Here is a 20826-nt window from a genome sequence, read left to right as displayed (position 1 = left end):
GTTTGGGAAAATAATTTAGCAAATACTGTGCCTCCAAAATGTTAATCTTAATAGAATCATTTTGATTTTCCCTTTATTACCAAACTAGTTGACTCGTGTATAACTACGATTTTGGCCTTTAGTTCCACAAAATCTAATTAAAACCATCAGACACAAGATAAAAAGACTCATCTATGCACATGTGATCTTTTCCTTTAGCTTCATTAAAACTTCTGCAGACGTCCATTGTCCCTGAACTAACAAAACAATTGTTATGGTGGAGGGAAGTTGATTATTAATGGGCGTTTACAGTAGTCACACACCCCTGCAACATTCCTGGTGCTTATGGTGGAAGTTAAACTGTATAGAGAAATGTATCCATTAGTAAGGTCTGGTTCCAGTTTTGGTTGTGCCTGACAAGCAAAGGAAAACAAGTTACTTATCTCAAACTTTGGTGATGCTGCAGGCAACTGTGTGGAGCATCTAATCTGGAACATGTGCACCAAGTTACCAGCTGCAAGGAAAAGTTACCTGTCAGCTGAACACAGAGTCCTAACCTTTCAAATTCCAGCTCTGAACTTTATACCCCTCCTTTAGGGCACTTGGCACAATGCTGGAGCTACTGTGCACACACACCACACAACACTCGGTTACTGAGTTCCTTCTTTTGTGGGAAGAACGTATCAGAGTAAGTGAATAACAACGAGACAAAGTGCTCAAAACTACAACCTGGTGAAATTGAAGTTGCTGTAATCAACATATTTGTGATTCTGTGTGGTGAGCAGAAGCAAACTTCTTCATTTTTAAAAGTAAGATTTTAGGACTGAACAAATAGATGATTTTACATCGAAACTAGAATTGCACTCAGTAGAGTTCATACCTCGGCCAAGGCCCAACTGTCCCTTTATGAAACCACACATTTAAATTCACTAGACTGGGATCTGAGCAGATATTGAGTTTCTAAACAGCAGCATGAACTCAACCTTGTATCAATACCAACAGAACAGCAGCCTGCAGTCGCAATGATAATCATATTCTTTATTCTCCTCTTTGAAACTCTTCTTTCAATACTTTACTATTAATAATGATCAGCTTCAAGATAAAAAAAAAGACATGAATCCATGTTAATTAATATGTAAATAATCTGATTTAAACATATAAACAGCATCAAGATGTAATATTCCTCTCTCCCAGCAGCATGGCTGAGGGACGTCAGGGATCTGACTCTTTATCATCTGGTAGTCACTTAGTTTACTCACACATCATGCAGCATTAAACATCAATGCAGTTCATCTCCCCGAGGCAAAAGAGTTCACCATCTTTTTTACTTTTAGGAAGACATCTTATACTTTACCACCACTTGAAACAGCATAACATACAAACAGTGTGCCGCAATCTGGTGACTCCACAGACCTGCTGCACTTTAAAATACAGTACAGGATAAATATATGGCATGTGAGGATTTATATACCGATACATCATCAGTTGGACTGCAGCTTTTATTGCTCCTATCCTGACACTCAGGATGATGGAGGATCAAGGACCCAGAGTTAAATCTGCGCAGTAATAATGTACCTTTATCAAAAAAATATACAAATCTTTTTTATGAGAATACATTTGCTACCATCTCATAATCTTAACTCCAATCGATTGTCTTCATTAATCAAAGAAGTATTTCCTGGAAGAACAAGCTATATAACGCTTCGTAATATGGTACATATCACCTCAATCTTTTTCAGTCTTTAAGGATAGGTTCAGATATATCTTTAATCTGGTCATTTAAAGAGTCACTGAAAGAGTTAATGGTTGTTGTGGACATTTATCCTGGAGTTTTTCCTATTATTTCAAAGTAGATAGGCTAAATATCCCATGGTGGTGTCTCAATACATAGTAAACTAAATGCTAATGTTTACATGTTACCGTCTTGACATTGTCAATGATATCTTAGCAAGTGAAAGTCATTAGTTTTTCAGGTATTTGGTCATAAACCAGTGTTTTGGACAAAATAAAGTTAAGTTAAATTCATCCTGTTAGCAACAATTAACCACATTTTATGGCATTCGGTCCAATGGTTCTGGGTGACATTTCATCCAGAACCACAAATGTCCAATGAAACATCGATAATCTATATCTGGGAATTGTGGATTTTGTGCTAATCCAACAGGTAAAGATATTTCGTTGGTTATTTAAAAACACTGACCTGCCTTTGAATATGACACCTTATATACACAGGCCTTCACCTGAGGATCATCATCATCATCATACGAGATTTCAGTATTATTACTAACAATATCATGAGCTACATTAGCAACACAAAATAAAACATCATCTTCATGTGCAGAGGAAACCACACAGCAGCTCATGGCTGAACAGATTATCTGCTTTCATAGCTGCTCTGTGATTTAATGCCCAAACAAAAACAGGAACTTACGCTGGCCAACGAATAATGTTTTTGAAGTAAACAGCTTAATGGCATTTCCATCCACCTCTTTAGACTGGATAAATATTGACAAGCTTGTACGGTACAGCTCCTCTACTGTACAGTTCATATACACTCTTTGTTTCTTGTTTTTCTTTGTACAATGTCCAATGAGCTCCTTTATTGGCTTATTGGCAGTGTCGAGTCCATATTAAATGAATCAGTCCATCAGCCCCAGGTTGGGTATCCGTTCCACTGGGATGAAACATGAAGGCATCTTGAAGCACAGGAGGCTGAACACAGGCACAACTAGAACTCGGCTGCTGTGGGAAAATGTCAGTGTCAGTTCATCTCATCCAAGCAAGTGTAAATATAGGTTGAAATTAAACTATCACACTGGATGGAAGTCAAAAACGTTCTGTACCTCAATGACCTCCGAGTGAATAGTTTAACTTCAACGTGTCACTTCTCTGGTGAAAGTAGAGGTCGGTTGTAAAGCCGAGGCTCTGCTGAGGGTTTTGCTCGTCTTTATATATGTGTTTAAAGAAAGTGTCACACTACCAGAGTTTATTAAGATGCATGATATGACATGAGATGATAAAAAACTAAAAGAGGTCAATGAAAGATGAAGAAAGAAACTGTGGCAACATAAATAAGGGGTTACAGGGAAACTGTGAAAGCTCTTTCATTAGACACTGTGTGGGTGTGCTGTAGTCTGGCTTCAGCATATTTTCATCCATTATGATAATCTTTTGTCTCATCAGCCTCCGCACATGAGACTCAGCCGGACAGGATGCACCAGTTCCTACCAGGAGACGCTGAGTTTCTGCTCCTCCGGCTGCAGCAACTTGTGTGTGTGTGGACTGAGGATATTGTTTTAGAAAAGCACAGAGCAGAGGGAGTAAGGAGTTTTGGATGAATATTTGTTGCATTACGGAGTAACAAATTAATTGAATCATACAACCCTCAATCCAGAACTTCCTCATTTCGACCCTAGAGGGAGCTACAACTGTGTTTCACCGACAAAATGACACATAAGCAGATCCCTGTATTTCTGGTAATAAAGAAGTGTTAATTGACAGGTAGCACTAATAAATGGGGAAACTCTAAATGTGAATATTTCATCTCTCATTGATCCCCAAGTTGGTGTGTGCATAATCATTGTTGTTTTCATTTTGCACAATTGAAAAAAATGTACCTGCATGGGAGCCGTACAGAATAATAATCGTTAAGGTGCCAAACTGTGTGTGGGCGGACATTCCTACACAACCCTATAAGTGTACGCCTGTCATTAACCATAGAGCTGTGGAGATAACAACCCCCACAGTCTCAGTGTTCTCAGAACGTGGGTTTGTCATTTACTGCACTGATCCTTGCTCTCCGCTTCCCCTGGCTCCTTAATGATCAGCGAGAGGGAAAGCTGTGACACGTGCACATCAGACACATGTACATTACGTGCGCACTACCAGGGAAACTAGTACACACTCAACAGGGACTAGATCTGGTCGGGCTTTTAATGAGCTTGGACCATATAGAGCACTGTCTGTGTAGGTTGACTCTATCTCTGCCAGAATCTGTGTGTGTGTGTGTGTGTGTGTGTAATGCATGGCCACTTGCCACTGGAGTGCATATGTGCGTGCATGTTCCCTCCCTAGCATGTGTCTGTATGAGCAACTGAGGGTTATGTGCATTTGTGTGCATGTGTGCGTGCGAGTGAGTGTGTGACCTGCAGCTGTGATGTGGATCACCCGTATCCACTGCTGTGGATGAGGAGGATAAATAATCCAAGGTGCTCTCTGTTAGCTGTTTGATGCCGAAGCCAAAAGCATGAGAACGGAGCATGGACCCGCCTCGTCCCACAGAAGGCCCAATTTGCCAGCATTCAAAGCAGCTTGACCCAAACCACCTTACATGAAATGCAATCATTCAGTGAGAGGAGAGAACATTGGTCCTCCCCCGGGGGGGTTTGGTACTTTCCCTCCTTCCAGAGTTCAGAGCTGCAGCACAGACCCGACTCTACACAACCAGTGCGTCAGCAGATATGTCGCAGTGACAGTGACCCCCCTGAAACCAATCAAGCATTGACGTCCAGTCTAATCAGGTTTAAGCCGGCGGAATCAGCTTCACCACAGAGATGGTGTGACTCATGGAAACAGACGTGAAGGAATGAGAGAAAAGGTGAATGGAAAAATTGGACAACGTAAAAAAAATGGATTATTTTAGGTCGGAAAGGGAAATCTATTCCCTCGCAGACACTCCGGATGTTGGCTTGTACATGTGTCTGCTGCCTATGTGTGGGCTGTGTTGTACTTGTGTTGATTCTGTTGCATATCCAGTGTGTTTGTGCGAGCCAGCTCCTGATCTCGTGGTGGTGCGTCCTCTCCAGCAGGGAGAGTGTGAACGCTGTGGATCACCTCCTTGCCTTTGTTCTCTCCTCTTCTCTTAGAACCTGGTGCTCTCATGTTTCAGCATGCGGATGTTGGTGAGTGTCCCGCTGCCCCTGTGGTGGTACCCGTAAGCCTGGCGCTGCCCCTCCAGTCACCGGGCGCTGCTGGCGGCTGACGACATGCTGCTGCTGGGACTGGAGCTGCCCGAGCCCCGGTCTTCGAAGAGGCTGATCTCCAGCTGAGGACACAGTGATTGTCAAGGTTCATCATGCGACAGAGAGCATGTGAATATGGCATTGTGTAGGTTCTGGAGGATCCTAATTGGACAGTATAATCCTGTCGCTTCCATTCTCAGCTGTAATGTGTGAAGCTGGTGGAAAATACAGGAATTTTCTAAATCGACATGTTTTTGCTGGATACACTACGAGAAGGATGCAGTGTGTGTCTGTTTCTGTACGTGTGTGTCTGTTGGTGTGTCTCTCATCTCCAAAAGCAGTTGCATCTGGTTTAAGACTTCGTTAACATCAAAGCCAATAACAAGTTCAATATTTGTCTCAATGCTGTTCGGACTGAACTCGCTGTCTCAAAGACAAAAGTCATTTTGTCTGCAGCAGGATTTAACTGCACCCAGGATGAACCATTCACCCCTGACAACAACAAGACCAGTTTAAAAAAAAGACTTCATATTCTACAATTGGTTCTTTGTAATAAAATATTACAACTTTGAATGTTTCGCTGCCCTTTGGGACACACAGGACTCGGAGTAACCTTCACAAACAGAGACCATACTGTAGAGGAGTATATTGACTAATAAGTGTTGGTAACATGTTTGGCCCTGTGACTTGGAGCCTGTTTATGACTCAGTCTGGGCCAGACCTGTGTGATGGTCCAATGGTCTCTCTCTCTCTCTCTCTCTCTCTCTCTCTCTCTCTCTCTCTCTCTCTCTCTCTCTCTCTCTCTCTCTCTCTCTCTCTCTCTCTCTCTCTCACACTCTCTCTCTCTCTCTCTCTTTCTTTCTCTCTCTCTCTTTCTTTCTCTCTCTCTCTCTCTCTCTCACTCTCTCTCTCTCTCTCTCTGCCTTTTCTCTAAATGAAGAAGGCGGGGCCTAACATCCTTATTAAACAAACACATTAACAAAATGCTTCTAAATTCAGTATCTGAGGAAATTCAAACATGAATCGAACATCCCAAACAAACATTTCAGTAGACTTTTGATGACGACCAGCAGCTCAGGTAGTGATGCTCCACAAGGACACTTGGACACCGAGCAGCTCCTCTGCTGCAGCTTGACTTTAAGTGCCTGGTTCAAGGGCACCTTGATGGTAATTTATGAGGAGCAGTGGGTATTTCTTATTCATTTATCTGATCCAGATGTTTCTGGCGGTTCCAGTCGTTCTAACTGGTGACTTCCACTCACAAAGTCAAATTTCTCCGACCACTAAACCACTGCCACCTCCTATCAGTCGTATTTATGTCTGGGCTTTTATCCTCCAATTCTTACAGTGAGCGAGCAGCAGCAGTTTAAGTGAAGGATACAACCCTCATTCCTCTCTCTATGGGGTCGGTGAGCAGCAGACCTCGAGGAGCGTAGATCTTCTCATTCTGCTCCTGGATGTAGGCTGATATCTTCTTCAATACCTGGAATAAAACAGGAAAAACAGAGAGGGGTCACAGAGGAAGGTTTAGACATAATCCAGATTTGATCAGTACCATAGGAGGGACGAGGAAAATCTAAAACACGAGCAGGAAATAATCTGAACAGACGTTCCAACTGAGAATCCATTAAGTGCATATTATCACTTAACGTGCACTCAGTGGTACATGTAATAACCGTGTATGTAAACATGGACAGAGGCTGCAGCAATGTCAGCCTCCTCCTGTGGTGTCTTGGGTGGAAAAAATGAAAGATGGAAGAAATGCGTTGGCGGCCCGTCTGAGCATAGTTAGCATACGGCATATGACACTAACTCTCTCAAGTCATTGCCCGTCTTTATTTTTCCTGAACATCATAATCTAAACTCAAAGTAATTCCATTATGCTCTCAGTACGGCAGTTATTTTTATGCATAGTTCCAAGCCACTCATGTCAAGCAAAGGCTGTATGAATTGAATTAGTAAAATTGACGAGCACGAGATTTTCCTCTTTTTGAAGTTTTTTCCATTTGGAAGCTTTAGTTCCTAATTCCAGAGATGGCTCTCTCAGGCTAAATGTCATGCCTTGGTTAACTGTCGGGGCAATTTGGAAACGCTCGAGAACGTGAGGCGGACAGTTTATTTAGATTGCAGTTTATAAGCTTTGCAGTATTGCATCAATTATGCAAAGATCACATAGCTGCAGTGGAGTGAAGCGGATCACCAAGTTCAGACCGGCCGGGCCGGGGCACACACATTCGAAGAAGCGTGCCTGTAAACATTCTCCTACGCATAACAGCTACACACAGAGTTTACCTTGGAGACTAGAGGAGTTTCAGAAAACCTAAGCACCGTGAGTCCCAGGCTGCAGCTGAGAGCAACCAAATGACTGCTGACTGATGGAGAGTCATGCTCATTGGGCAGCTATTAGCAAAAGTGGCATCATTAGAGCAGCTTATTCAGCCTGAGCTATGCCTCTGTGGGCACCAACAATGCTGATGTGCCATGCCTCCCCTAAACTCTGCCTAACCATGTCAGTCAGCTCCACCATGGCTCACTGGGCCTCATGTACACTGGGAAAGCTGTCATCACTCATAGCAAGAGTCAGCAGGAGATGACATATCCCCCGGCACAGAGCAGATCATTTAGTGCTGTCCCAGTTATTTGAGGTCATTCTGTTTTCCTCTGTGATAGAGAACAGCCCACACAAAACATACACATCAAATGCATGTATGAATATTTTATTTAATTTCTGATGAGAATAGTCATGTTGATACAGTAATTCACATGCTTCAAATAAGCCTGACAGCTGCCTTAAGGATTTCATGTTTGCCTTTACACGTGTTAATTTAGTGTGCAGGTGAAAAATCCTGTAATTCAATGATAACACATGAATCCCTTCATACTGTAAACAAAATGCTGTGAGGAGGAGGTGTGAGCCTACTCTCAATTTGACCAAGTCAATCATAGGAAAAACATGCAAAAACTACTGGATCTGGGAAGGGTCAGGGAAGAAACCAATTAAAATTCTGGTGCAGATGCAGATCAGGGCTCCATGACTGATTTCCAAAGGAATAATTCATGGATCTTGATGAAAACAAATCTGCCATATTTAGGAGTGACATTCTACAGAGTGACATTCTAGTTTCCTGAAAGAAATGTGTACAGAAAGACTATTATTGTACTGTTTATTAAACTCAGATTTATTACAACTCATCCTATTTTTGTATCTTAAACAAGTGTTTATATTCCCCAAGTTCATTGCTGAGATAATAATTGAGTCGTACGTAGTTGTACGAGAAACACTGCACCTGAAAGATAAAAGTTAACCTTGGGACTGACAGACCTTGTTTTTCTTTCTAAGTCAGACTTTCTGTTGCCGTTTTATTAATAAACTTGTTTCAGTAAATTTAGAGGTAAAACTGTAAAAAATAGGATCAGAGTAGTAAGGAGCTACAGTCCTCCTCTGTGCTGTATTGAGCTGTAACTCTTTTTATGAGTATTCCTCTGCTGATTTATTGAACATGACAGATTCACATCCTCTTTGTAAGTTAACTTAAGGTCACGGCAGCACTCTCAGCCTTGAGAGATTAGAACAATGGAGACTGGGCAACGCACAGAGCACAGCTCCTCTGGGATGTCAAAGGCCTGTTACAGCTGCAGGCACAGCTGCTAATATAAGTGAGCGTCGGTGCCAGTGGAGAGTAAAACACAGAAGAACGTTTCTTTCTACATCTCCCGGTGGAAGAAGTAGACGAAGAAGAGAATTGGGGAGAAAACAAGACTTAAATTCTTCAGTGTGAGAACGTGGAAGTCGCCATGAGAAGGTAGCGGTTTGCTCCACTGTGCTGCTTTCAGTCATTTTCCATCAGTCAGATCTACGGCTCCATCCAGACCTGGCATTAACAAGCGTCTGAGCTCAGTACAGACGTGAAACAGACACATTGGGGACACATTTGAGATCTGAACACTCACATCACATTTAAAAGGAGTGAACACGAAGGCAGCCTGGGCCACATTAAAGGACGGGCCTATTCAACTGACGACCTCTGACCCGTTCAACTTTCATGTAACGTTTTGACTCTTTCTCCGTTTATTGTTTTGACATTGACTCAGGTTCATTCGAGACTCTAAATTGACCCTAGGTGTGAATGTGAGTGTGACTGGTTGTCTGACTCTAAACGTTCACTCTGTGATACGGAGGCGAGGTTGTAACCTCTCACCCAATTGATGGATGGATGGAGTGTTTCTCATACATTGATACATTTTCTGCAGTCTGCCACAATACCAACACTGACTGCTCCACATTGATTTCCCTTTGTTTTTCCTCACTATTTCAAACTTGTAAAATCATATTTTATCGTAGCTCATTATCTCCTTATGTCTTTCTCCCAAACACACAAAAATGTTGACAACAATAAATTAGGTATTTGCAAACAGAAATACTGTAAATGTTTATTCGTAAATAAAGCAGAGGATCGGGGGGGGGGGGGGTGCAGAGAGCCGGTTCAGGTGTGAACTGACCTACTTAGAGCTGTCCACTTGGTGATTGGATCAGAATCGGGTTTTTATTGCCAAGCAGGTTTACACATACAAGGACTTTTCTGTGGTGTGTTTGTGCAATCTTGGAGCCTACATCAAGACCACCTGAGCAGAAAGAAATTAATATTTGGCTTGGAACAATCACAATGTATCCAGAGATTGTTAACACAAAATAAACTGTGTATTTTGCTGAAGACTCACATCACAGAGCAGCAGCAGAGACACATAAAGCCCAGCCCTGACTAATAGGTTTACTGTGGTGCAGGGAAAGGGACAATCTTTTCACTGCTGGCGAGCTCTCAGGGCGACTCAATCCTCTCCAGCATAACAATATGACAGTCAAGTATCCCAGCTGTGCCTCTGTTGTACCCACATGTTTGTGTGACTGCCCCTCTGGGAGAAGCTTTGTGAGCGTGCCCGTCTATTGCCTGGGAAGCGAAGGTGTCACAGTCTATTACACATGTATGACATGAGCGTTTACACCTCTGCGAGAATGAAAGTTGCCCATGTGACCTACTGCAATGTGTGTGTCCAAAGTAGCCACATTCTTGTGAATAATAGGGGTAGAGAAAAAGGCGATGGAGGATACAAACTGCGAGCGAGGGAAGCTTTAACGGACGCTTGTGCGCACGTGTATCTGTTCTGACATGCTGGGAGCAATCAGTGTCCTTTGATAGGGTGAGATGTGAGCATCAAGGGCTCGTGGTGCTCGAATGAATCTGCACAATGATCCACACTCACTGGTGTGTGGCCGCTTTATCAGCACACACACACACACACACACATATAGGAGCATGCACCCACACAGCAGCAACCTGGGTGGGTATATTTGATCATAGTCAGTCATAGCGTCCTTCATCCAAGATTATAAAGTTAAACAAGTAAATAAACAAATCTCCCGTAAGAGCTGATAGCATCTGGGTGTGTCAATGGAGCGGCACACAGCTGACAGCGAGATGAAAGCCGCCTCGGACCAGGTCATTTCTGCATGGCTTCAGCACAGCAATAAGTCCTTTTGTACTTCTTGGTCCAGCTCCCAGCGACTCTGTGCAGCTTTGATATGAAGAAATGTTTACAAAAATGCAACAAGACCAGGGAGATGAATGTTGTGGGTGACAAAGATCAGAGAAGAGAGGCATGCTGGGACGTCACGCCACTCTAGTTTCCTCTAAAACACGGACAGGTACGCGCAGAATCACAAGAGGATTAATCAAACTCACTGTGTTTGTGTGTGTGTGTGTGTGTGTGTGTGTGTGTGTGTGTGTGTGTGTGTGTGTGAGACTGGGTTATGTATGCCAGCATTTTTGCTCCAGCCAGTGACAAGCAGCAACACGGCCACATGGCGGTTTCCTCTAGACGGACGTTGTGGTTATGCCGAAGGTAGATGTTCTGTTACAGTTGGCGTGCCATGGGAACCCACAGGCTCACAGGTGTGGGCTTCAGAGTGAGTTCTGAGACACAGTGGACGGACAGCCGAGGGGAATTTGTGCAAGACAGAATCAGATCATATCTCCTGTGTTTCTCGCTCCACTGCCCCGTGTGAGCGGGTGTGTATAATATGTTCCGACCCTAAGAGACCCAGAGTGCATTAGAACACACAATTAAATACTTTTGTGTGCGTGTGAGTGGAAGCTTTCATACAAATGGACAAATATGGCAGTAAATAAGTATTTTAGCTTTTAGTATTTTAGAATCTGGAGTTTATAATAACCAGCTGTTCCTGAATAATGTCTGAGTCAGATAATTATTCCAGCAGAAATAATTATACTGCACACAGAGGCTCCGGGTCTGGATTCAGACCTCAGACTGTAAATAAAGATAGACGACATGGGAGCGCCGTTCAGTGAAGCCAAAGTGTCTGGTAGCTGGCTGCAGTACGGGTCATAAATCCTGCCTCCTCCATGCTAGTGGATTGGACATGAATCAAAAAGTCAAAGTACACATCAAATACTATTTGGCAGTCTGTGTATCCGGGATAATCTGATAGCGGCAGAAAGTGGAGTAACCTTGTTTTCTTTGTTCAGGTTTCCTGCCACGGACCAAAGTCACAGAGGATACTTTAATAAGGTAGGTAGTGAATATGTCTGTGGCTGTGAATGGTTGTTTCTCTCTTTTAGCTGTGTGAGGGACTAGTGCTGTGGTGATAGTAGCATTCACAAGACCAAAGACGTAAGGTCATAGGGACCTTGACCTTTGACGACCCAAATCTGATCAGTTAGTCTTTGAATCCAGGGGAACATTGATGCATAATTTGAAAGGATTACTCCCAAGTTGGTAAAATGATGAATTGAAAATAAATAAAGGGGACCTTTGACCGCCAAACTCGAATCAGTTCATCTCTCAGATTAAGTGAACATTTTATACCTAATGTTAAGAAATGTCCACAAGGTGATCATGAGACATTTCGTTAACAGACCAGAAACTTGTTTTGTGAGGTCAAAATAATCTTGCCCTTTCACCTTCAACCACGAAATGCAAATTACTTCATCTTAAAGACCAACTGAATATTTTTACTGAATTTGAAGAAATTCCCCAATCTTACAGTCATGTTCTTAAGAACGTGTCAGACGGAGAGACACCGGCTCCGGTCACATGTCGCCTGTGAGGTTTAAAATGGATGATTGGATATCTATTATTATTACTTGTATTTACAGCAAGTCCACAGGGACTATAGACATTATCAGGTTTGCTCTGGTTTGATCCATAATATACCAAACTGCTGCTGAGAAACTGAGACTGTGGCTTCTGCAATAAGGATCTAATTTTCTATAAAAATATTTTTTAGCTGCAGATAGAACACACTTTAAAAACGGGTGGAAGATTAAAGGAATAATTCAGTTTCTTTAAAATACATCTATTGGCTTCCTCTGCGACAAGCTGCACACTAATTGTGGAGCTGGAGCCAGCAGGCAGATCTTTTGAGGAGGAGAATCCCAGGTGTTCATCATTACATTTCTCAACGTGCAGCCACCGTTGCACAGATCTTGTTCCACATAAAAGCTTTCAGACCATTTCGGGTACCAGCGTTTCGGCGTCTGCAGGTTTATTACCTTATCGTAGCGCGTCTCCATGCAGAGGAAGACGATGTACGCTGTAGCGCAGGCCAGACATCCTTCCAGGTACGACTGACCTCCAATTTTCTCAGCCTCGACATAATAAGAGTTCAGGGTCTTCACCGTCTCCTCCAGCAAGGTACGCTCAATCTACTTCCAAACACAAATAGACATCCAAGTGGAGATATGAAGGCGTGCTCACACCATAAGGACTGGGAAAGTGAAATGTGTCGGAGCAAGCTGTTCTGCTATTAAACGGCCTGCCAAACAAAGCAGCTGCATTCTGCTCAAAATAAATGGCCTGACGTTGTCTAAGACAGGAACACACCTCGCTTCCAGAACTCGAGGCTGAGGTGACACATGAGCCCGACGTGTGACAGCAGACGTGTGGTTCGAGTGTCTGACAGAGAACATTTAAAGTGAAGTGACAGATGAAGATTTCTAAGGATTCCTACTGACTCCCGCTGTGTCTGCTTCAGAGACTAATTGCTAAATATTCACAATGTGCCAATGCAGACAAGTAAGAAGAGCAAATCAACAGCTCTCAGTAATTAAAAGTGTTGAGCGTGAAAATAAAAGCATTATGGCTCCTTTTTCTTTACGTTTCTTAGAAGCACACGCAACACAGAGGAGTTTTTACTTTTATTCTGCTCTTGTCTGCTCCAGGATTTTAGGGATCATGCTAAAAAAACTGTATCCAAACCGTGGAGAAGATGTAAAGGAAATATCATCATACTTTTGCATGATGTATAATGTTTGGCTTTCAGATATCCATCTAAAAAAATGTAAAATTTAGGTTTGCTGGATTAGCTGCTACACTCAGTACATAAAGTCATTTTACAGGGTATATGAATATTATAAAGTTTTCACTTAAACCCTGCCGTTAGAAACAACATGATAATATGATTTATTACGATCTGTGCTTTAAGAATAGCAGTATGTTAATAATGAATAAGGCTGGCCAATAAAACAGTATCTATATTATCGTAATATCATTTTCAGCAATAGTAATTGACGAAGGTTCAATCTATCATCATTCACCAAGTTCTCATCCAAGATGCACCATAGTGCTTATCTGATTAAGCTTTATTGAGTCATCGCTCTTTTTGTATGTCATTGTTGTTTCAGGCGAGTTGGAATATTACACTTATCTCAGTGTGTGTGTGTCTATGTGTGTGTGTGTGTGTGTGTGATTGTATTCGTGCTCACCCTGTTGTCGAGCTCTGAGGGGAACTTGGTCTGGAAGCGGCAGACGGTTCCTTGGCTGTAATCTCTCTGCACAAACACCTTTGTTACCAGTGATGCACTGTGCCTCAGCTCCTGCAGGTTATGGAACTGAAACCAGGAAAAAATACACATGTTCAATTTGTGCATGCTTCAAGTGTACAATCAAACTTAGGTTCACACTTGTTTGTGATCAAAATATGGGAACTCATAACCATAGAGCGTATATGAAGATGATTGCTATTCTGACTTCAAATCAAACTCTCAATCACATCAACAAAGTCTGAACAACAGTTTTATAAAACTGAGTTTTTAATGTTTTTTCTTCCTACCGGTTCATCACTGGCCCCACAGTGAGAAAATGGCCCTGTGTTACTGAATCAACATTATTAGCTGGCCCTCTCATGCACTCCTCTTGTATCAGTCGGCCCAATTGGCTGTGATAATGAACAGTGAGAGATTCCACTTTACAGGGCTTTGGTGCTGTGTGGTGTGTTTTACACCCAAACAGACATTTCCCCTGAGAAGCACACAACAGTGAGCAAGTGGGCCAGTGTAAACCGGTCCCCTGCTGATCTAAATGACTGCCCTCAAGTGGCTGGTAATTAGAGATACAGTAGGAGATACATGGAGGGAGAGAGGGAGGGAGGGAGAGAGGGATGAACAAAAGGGGGGTGAGAAAATAAAAGGAGAAACAGATATCGGATGGGAATATTTTTTACTTAATTATTAGGGCCCAGTCTCTACAAACCAGGCAGGGGGTTCCCGATGCAATACCGATATTAGGGAGTAAAATATTTACCTTAGCAATATATCTGCCAGTAAATATATAGTATTATTGAAAGTTATTGACAATTATTTATTCATCTTCACAGTTTAATCATACATGTTATTATGATTAACTATACATCAAAATAAAAGACAAACATAAGAAATGTATAAAACCAAAATTAAAACTTGAATCAAAATAAATGCACAAACATTTCATTCAGTGGATTATTACATCCACATTTCTTCTGGCTTCAGTGTTTTCAAAGGAACTCTTGTCTGTGTTTTTACCTGCATGTATGAGCCCAGTTCCTTCCCACACAGACGCAGAACAGTGCCAGCCTTTCATGTCTATATAGGGTATATCACTCACAACTAAGAATAGCATCCGAGCTGCTATTTTCATCCACTAACAGCCACAATCATCTCCGAGCCACTAGATCTTTCTGTCTGCCAGAGCTTTTAATATCCTGCTTTTTTTTTAACATCCTCTGTCTCTGCCACCATCCCCCTCCCTGTGATACCTGCAGGCCATCACGACCAAACAAGTTACTCAATTAAAATAAGTAATTATCTGCACATGATCGTGCATCATGTATTCAAGTTAGAATCAGGAGGTTTAATTAAGATTAAACTGGTCCTTTGTTTGTGGGAATGTGTGTGTGTTGGTACAAAGCACAGAATTTATACTGATGTTACCAGTAAAAGATGTGTAGATGTATCCTAAGTAAGATTGCAGTTCTGCTGCCAAATGAAAAAGAAGGAAAGAAGAAAGGTAGGATGACAGATTAAAAGCTTTAGGGGGGAAAGGTTAATGGAAAAAACACGATAATAATACAAGGGAATAAATAGATAGATGTAAAGGAAAGGAAAAATAAAAGTACGATGAAAAGAGGGATGGAAACAAATTAAGAAATGATAAAAGAAAAACAGGAAAGGAAAGAAACAGTAATGAAGAAAGACAGAGCAAAGGAGAGATGGTAAAAATAAGTAACCAACAAAAGGAATGATATCTCTTTCCTTTTGTTGGAAAGAACTAGAAACGATGGAAGGACACAATCCACTTGTGAGACTGAAACACCAGTAACAGAATGAGGTTAAGATTAAGTAAAGATTGTGGTGTGTTCAATATACAAATAGATCAACCAAAATTCATGATTCATCAAGTGCTTTTGCTGCTGAAATGAAACCACAGACAGAATCATGGATGTGAACTTTGGCGTCAGGTGTAATAGTTTGTTTGCTTTGTACGTACGGCAACATACCAGCCACCTGCTGGTGAGTCTGCTGCTAAATGCAGAACCACATAAAAAACACAAAAATTATCCGACATGACATAATCCGATGTCGTGGTGTGTTTCGTCCTCTTGTTGACCCTCTCGTCTCATATGCCTTATATGTCTGTGCTACATGTAGCTCACAGCTGAGCAAAGCAGGGGGGGTGGGGGGGTCATGTCTCTGTGCGGTCACCCATGAATCACAGAGTCCATTTATTTAATATCTCTCCCACCACCCCCTGATTTTAATCAACTTGGAGACTTTAAAAGCATTTGGTCTATTGGGGATGTCATGATTAAAGGGTCAAACCTTTATATCTGTCTCTTAGGTGACGTACTGGGATCACTGTGTTCTAGCATTTCAAAAATTTAACTGATTGGACAGACGAGAGTTTTACTCTGTTAACCTCTGTTTGATAAGGAGCCTTAAAACCTTGCAGCAAAGACTGTAAGTCTGAATGCTCCAATCTGTGAGATACTTCCAATGAAATCTTGGTTGCAATCTGTTTGAGACTGTACAACATCATTTTGAGGAGTGTCAGATTACAAGATAAACTGAAAAATATGAGAACCCCTCCAGGGTTTGCTTCTTTACCCAAGTCCTACAAACCTATTTTTTTAATAAAGCCTCCATTGTTTTGGTTTGTGTGCATGTATGAGCTATTTTAGAATAAACTTTCCAGATAGCAAAGTCTAGACGTGGGTCATAGCAGCAGTTACATCACAGTGCAATCCGATACTGATGTAATTACAAGTAAGTACAAACTAGTGCAGGTACATTACATTTACACATTGAGCAGCTCTGGTTTAAAGCTAAAGCCTAATTTGTCCCTTGCTAATGAACTGCTAGAGGGAGAAGGGAACTGCCTTGTGGTTCTTTTCACAATCATTTGATTACAACTGTGCAGTTGTAATCACAGTGTACTGCCTGTTCTAAACCTGCCTGTTTGGAAGGAGCTCTCTGCTTGGCCTGTATAGATGCTGGATGCAGCTTTTCTTTTTGGAACTGTAAAAGTGACTTGCAGTAATTGAGCCATAGGGAGTAAAGACCAGCAGCTGCACAAAGAGCTGTTCACCTGATTATTCAAAGATCTGTAAAGTACTCAGCACCTTGAACCTGTTGTTCTGATAAACAACGTCACACATGTTGAGTCCCAGCCGCCTCTGCTACAGAGCGCTAAAGTTTATTCATATTGAAGGTATCACATGTCCAAATCGCACCAAATCCGACGATGCACTTCTTTTGGCCCTAAGGATACACGTGCCAAGTTTGAAGCCGATTAGACGGTTCTCAAGTTCTCAAGAGCCACATACAGATGCACGTAATATTTTGACAGATGATGACAGAAACCTCCATCTCCCAACCTCATCCTGACTGACCAGGAATCCTGTAACCCTCTTACACGTTACTTACAACTGCCCAAGTCCTTCTCTGATAGTAGAGGGCTTCAGGAAACATTTCTTTGGTCACTTGGTGCTGGCGTTGCCGGCAGAGTAAAGCTCTTGCCTGTCTCCATTTAAGACTGGAAGATAAATATTTGCTGTTGGCAGAGTGCTGCTGTTTACTTTCCTGCGTGGGAGATCAGGGTTCATATGCAGTCTATTCCCGAGTCTGAATATAGCACACGAGCAGACAGCAATATTAAAGTGTCACACTGATCAGTCAGGACTCTATAAAGAGTCTCTGCATCCTGTCTGAATCCTCCCTCCACCCACACATCTATTATTTGTAGTCAAGACAGAAAGATATTTTATTGATCCAGAGGGAAATTTAGGCAAAAAAAAAAGTTTGAGTTTGCATGTTAACTAAAGTAAGTTAAAGAGGTTAAATGAGAAATACATATTACCAGTTAAGAACCTCATAAAAATACCTAAAATAAAATATGGAAACAAACAGTCATTAAACACATAAACCTAATTCTAACTGTTATGATCCTCAAGTGTAAATCCACAGTGTAATTTGGTTGAGATCTGGCATAAGAGAATATAATCTACACACTTCATTATATTGTTTTATCATGATGAAGTTTTCCAGGGAAATTTCTCTGGTGCAGAAATATAGTCTTTTGAAATCCTCTGCACAGAATAACCAAATAGCCACGAGCCGGACAGATTAAAGAACCAAACTCCTCTCTGACAATTCAAACCAAAAGTAAAAGACGACACTTAATTCATCTATGACCTCACATGGGGGTTGTTCTGGTGGCGAGTCGGCTTCTGAGGTGATTACTGCTGCTTCGATTCCTCAACAGACTCGAGCGAGGACGGGTCGACGGACTGAGGAGGAGGATCTGCCAGAGATAGACTAAATGGATCCAGAGAGCGTCCATGCAGTCTGCACCATGAGCTGATTGTTGCTCAGTCACTTAATGTGGTGCATTTGCTGACTTGGCACACGATAAATGTCAGAGAATGAGTTCTAAGATAAATGCGTGAGGGAGGGAGGGGGAGAGGGAGGTGATGGGGAGGAAATAAAGTATGCTTCTCATCTCAGTAGCCTGTTCACATTAAATATGCTGTGGATAAAGGATGGGCGCTGGACATTCTCTCTGTCTTGGCTGCACATAAATGAATGTGTATGTGTATGTGCATGTGCATGCTTTGTTTGTGCGCATGCGTGTGTATGTGACCGCGCGGAACTAACAGGGTTTGGACACGGCTGCTGGCAGATCACCAGAGGAAATCACGGCCGCTCTGCCAATTTATTACCAGCTCAGGAAAAAAAGATGATGAATCCTGATCAGCAATGTCCACCGAAGCTTTACCTGCAGCAGCATTATGAATTACCTTCATCCACTCATAAAAGTAATGGGTGCAATTTGCATATGATCACACACACACACACAAACAGACTGTATAAACTTAGGCACATGCAGGCTGCTTCAAAGTTGCACCGAAATAACAGCAGTCTCCTCTACTGAGATCATAAATATGATAACTAAAGCAGCCATGTCTTCAGCGTGATAGCGACCAAGGACACAAAGTGGGGAAAGGAAGATGAAATCCTCAGATCATCCAGATATTCTCCGGAGGGGCTGTATGTGAGAGTGAGAGCATCCAGAGGAGCCGATGTAAGAAAGCAGCAGGAGATCCTTAGCAGGATTCCCCGTGAGCAAGTAACACGTAGAAGACACCGACAAAGACACAGGAGAGTTTTTGGTGATAAGAGCCAACGCCGGGTTGATCTACGCATATGTCACATCCTGCCTCTGCACCACCTCTCACCTAACAAGCTTACATCTTCTGCTAAGGTTGCCAACCATCAGATATAGAGCTTGTCTTTAAATGGCCAGTGTTGGTGACTCCTCTCCCCTCATGTGTGCCGAAGTGTCCTGCTGAACCCCCTGAATCTGCCCCTGATGGCTGTGCCAGAAGTGCGATAGGGCAAGTACATAAATGCACCGTATGAATGTGGAGCACCGTAAGCGCGAGGAGAAGAGCTGAAGCTGGAGCGCAGAGAATCTGAGCACAAGCCGGGTACATTTGAGTGAGAGAGCATGAAATGAATTAGACTGAAAGACCACATGCACTCTTGAATGAAGAGATGACAAACTGTACTGCAAAGTGCTTTGAGTGGTCATCAAGACAAGGAAAGCTCTATATAAATACAGAGCATTTATGAAAGGAATGAAAGAAGTACAACGCCAGAGAGATGAGTTTGCAAAAGCAGCTTCAGTATCATGATTTATTTAAAACCTAGGAAGACACATTGAGGTGGAACCCTCATTTTCAATGGTGCCGAGGTACAGCGACACAAAAATACAATTTAAATTCAAACAGCAACTAAACAAATACATGGTTACACCAATCGAAATAAGTTAAACATAAATTTAAACTGCAATGTTAAAAGGTTAAGGGTATGAATGATATACTATAATAAGTAAAAATAGAACCAGGAGTTAAAGAAAACGATGTATGTGGCTAATTTAAGATGCAAAGGCTTGTGAAGCTGATTTGAAAGAATGGAGGGAGGAGGGGAGACAGTGTCCCTGTCCATGGTGCTGACTGCTCCACCATCATCAGAGTCCACTGGATTTACTCCACCTTACCAGTTAATACATGAGAAACTAAAGTGTACATGTAGTTATGGTAAAACCGCTGTTATAAGCTATGATTACAGAAATAAATATATGTCTTAAATCTGCTTCTCTACGTGTGTGGAAGCCATTTCAGTCCAGTTTCTGTTGAATTTCGCATTTGGGAGAAATGTCTTTTGTTAACAAATGGAATTTACATGTTCATTTTATTCTTACACATACCAGTACACATTAAAACCCAGAGAAACTACTCTAGGACCCTGTAATGATACTGCAGTGTTTGTTTCCAGAGCTGGACATCTAGAATCACCAAGGATAATTTGAGGCTCATTAATAAAAAGAATGCATGACTCTGCAGCTGCACATTTATAACAAGTGCAGCCGCCTGATGTGGCTCCACATTCCCCCGCAGAACCTGAGGCACAGCGAGCAAGACGTTCCCTCCACATGACCGCTTCTCCCATCCTGCACTTCTCCTCATTAACCTAGGGTCGTTTCTTCTCGTTACAATGAAGGAAGCAGCTTCTCTTACCTCTGTCGCCATGTTGCGGTGCGAGCAGCTGCAGAGGAGGAGGATCCGTCCCGCGCCGCAGACCAACAGCCGAGTGCTCGTGCCGTGCGGGACCAGGCGACTACTCACGCGCAGGAGAGGAGGACCGGACTCGTCAGGCGCGCGCGTGCCGGTGCGCGCACGAGAGTGGCGGGAGCGCGGGGGGTCGGGGGGATGCTAAGTGCACGTGCATTAGTGCATAGTGACGAATTCAAGGTCAGACTTTCAAATGGGAGACCCCCCCCCCCCATCATTTTTTTATGAAAAAACAGGAAGAGGAGGACACCAAAGACAGGACTAATGCTACACACATACAAGCACACAACATAGATAAATGAAACAATAATTATCATAATAATGATTCAGAAAACAAATTTAATAAAAATTTAATTCGGGACATTGATACTTGCTGCCGTCTGTCAGGCCATTATTTCGATTGGTGCCGATGTTCTTACTGAA

The 20826-nt window shown here is 42.4% G+C and overlaps 1 protein-coding gene across 3 annotated transcripts; it reads right to left on the bottom strand.

The window, feature by feature from the left end:
- Positions 1-1038: 1038 nt before the first annotated feature.
- On the bottom strand, positions 1039-20404 carry golga7bb (golgin A7 family, member Bb). 3 transcript variants are annotated; one of them, XM_061087255.1, is made up of 5 exons: positions 20350-20404; positions 13721-13846; positions 12509-12661; positions 6322-6423; positions 1039-5023 (listed from the first exon to the last, which is right to left on the bottom strand). In XM_061087255.1, the coding sequence occupies exons 1-5, from the start codon at positions 20359-20361 to the stop codon at positions 4937-4939; spliced, it is 480 nt and encodes a 159-aa protein (XP_060943238.1). In that variant the 5' UTR covers positions 20362-20404; the 3' UTR covers positions 1039-4936. The 3 variants fall into 3 exon arrangements, with proteins under 3 accessions (XP_060943238.1, XP_060943237.1, XP_060943239.1); XM_061087254.1 differs by lacking the exon at positions 20350-20404 and adding an exon at positions 17195-17284; XM_061087256.1 differs by lacking the exons at positions 1039-5023; positions 20350-20404 and adding an exon at positions 17195-17284 and having other exon boundaries at positions 6288-6423.
- Positions 20405-20826: the final 422 nt, after the last annotated feature.

Source organism: Limanda limanda, chromosome 15 (genome assembly GCF_963576545.1).
Source record: "Limanda limanda chromosome 15, fLimLim1.1, whole genome shotgun sequence".
Lineage (NCBI taxonomy): Eukaryota > Metazoa > Chordata > Actinopteri > Pleuronectiformes > Pleuronectidae > Limanda > Limanda limanda.
The sequence above is the reverse complement of the archived record's forward strand: the minus strand, read 5'-3'. Positions and strand labels throughout refer to the sequence as shown.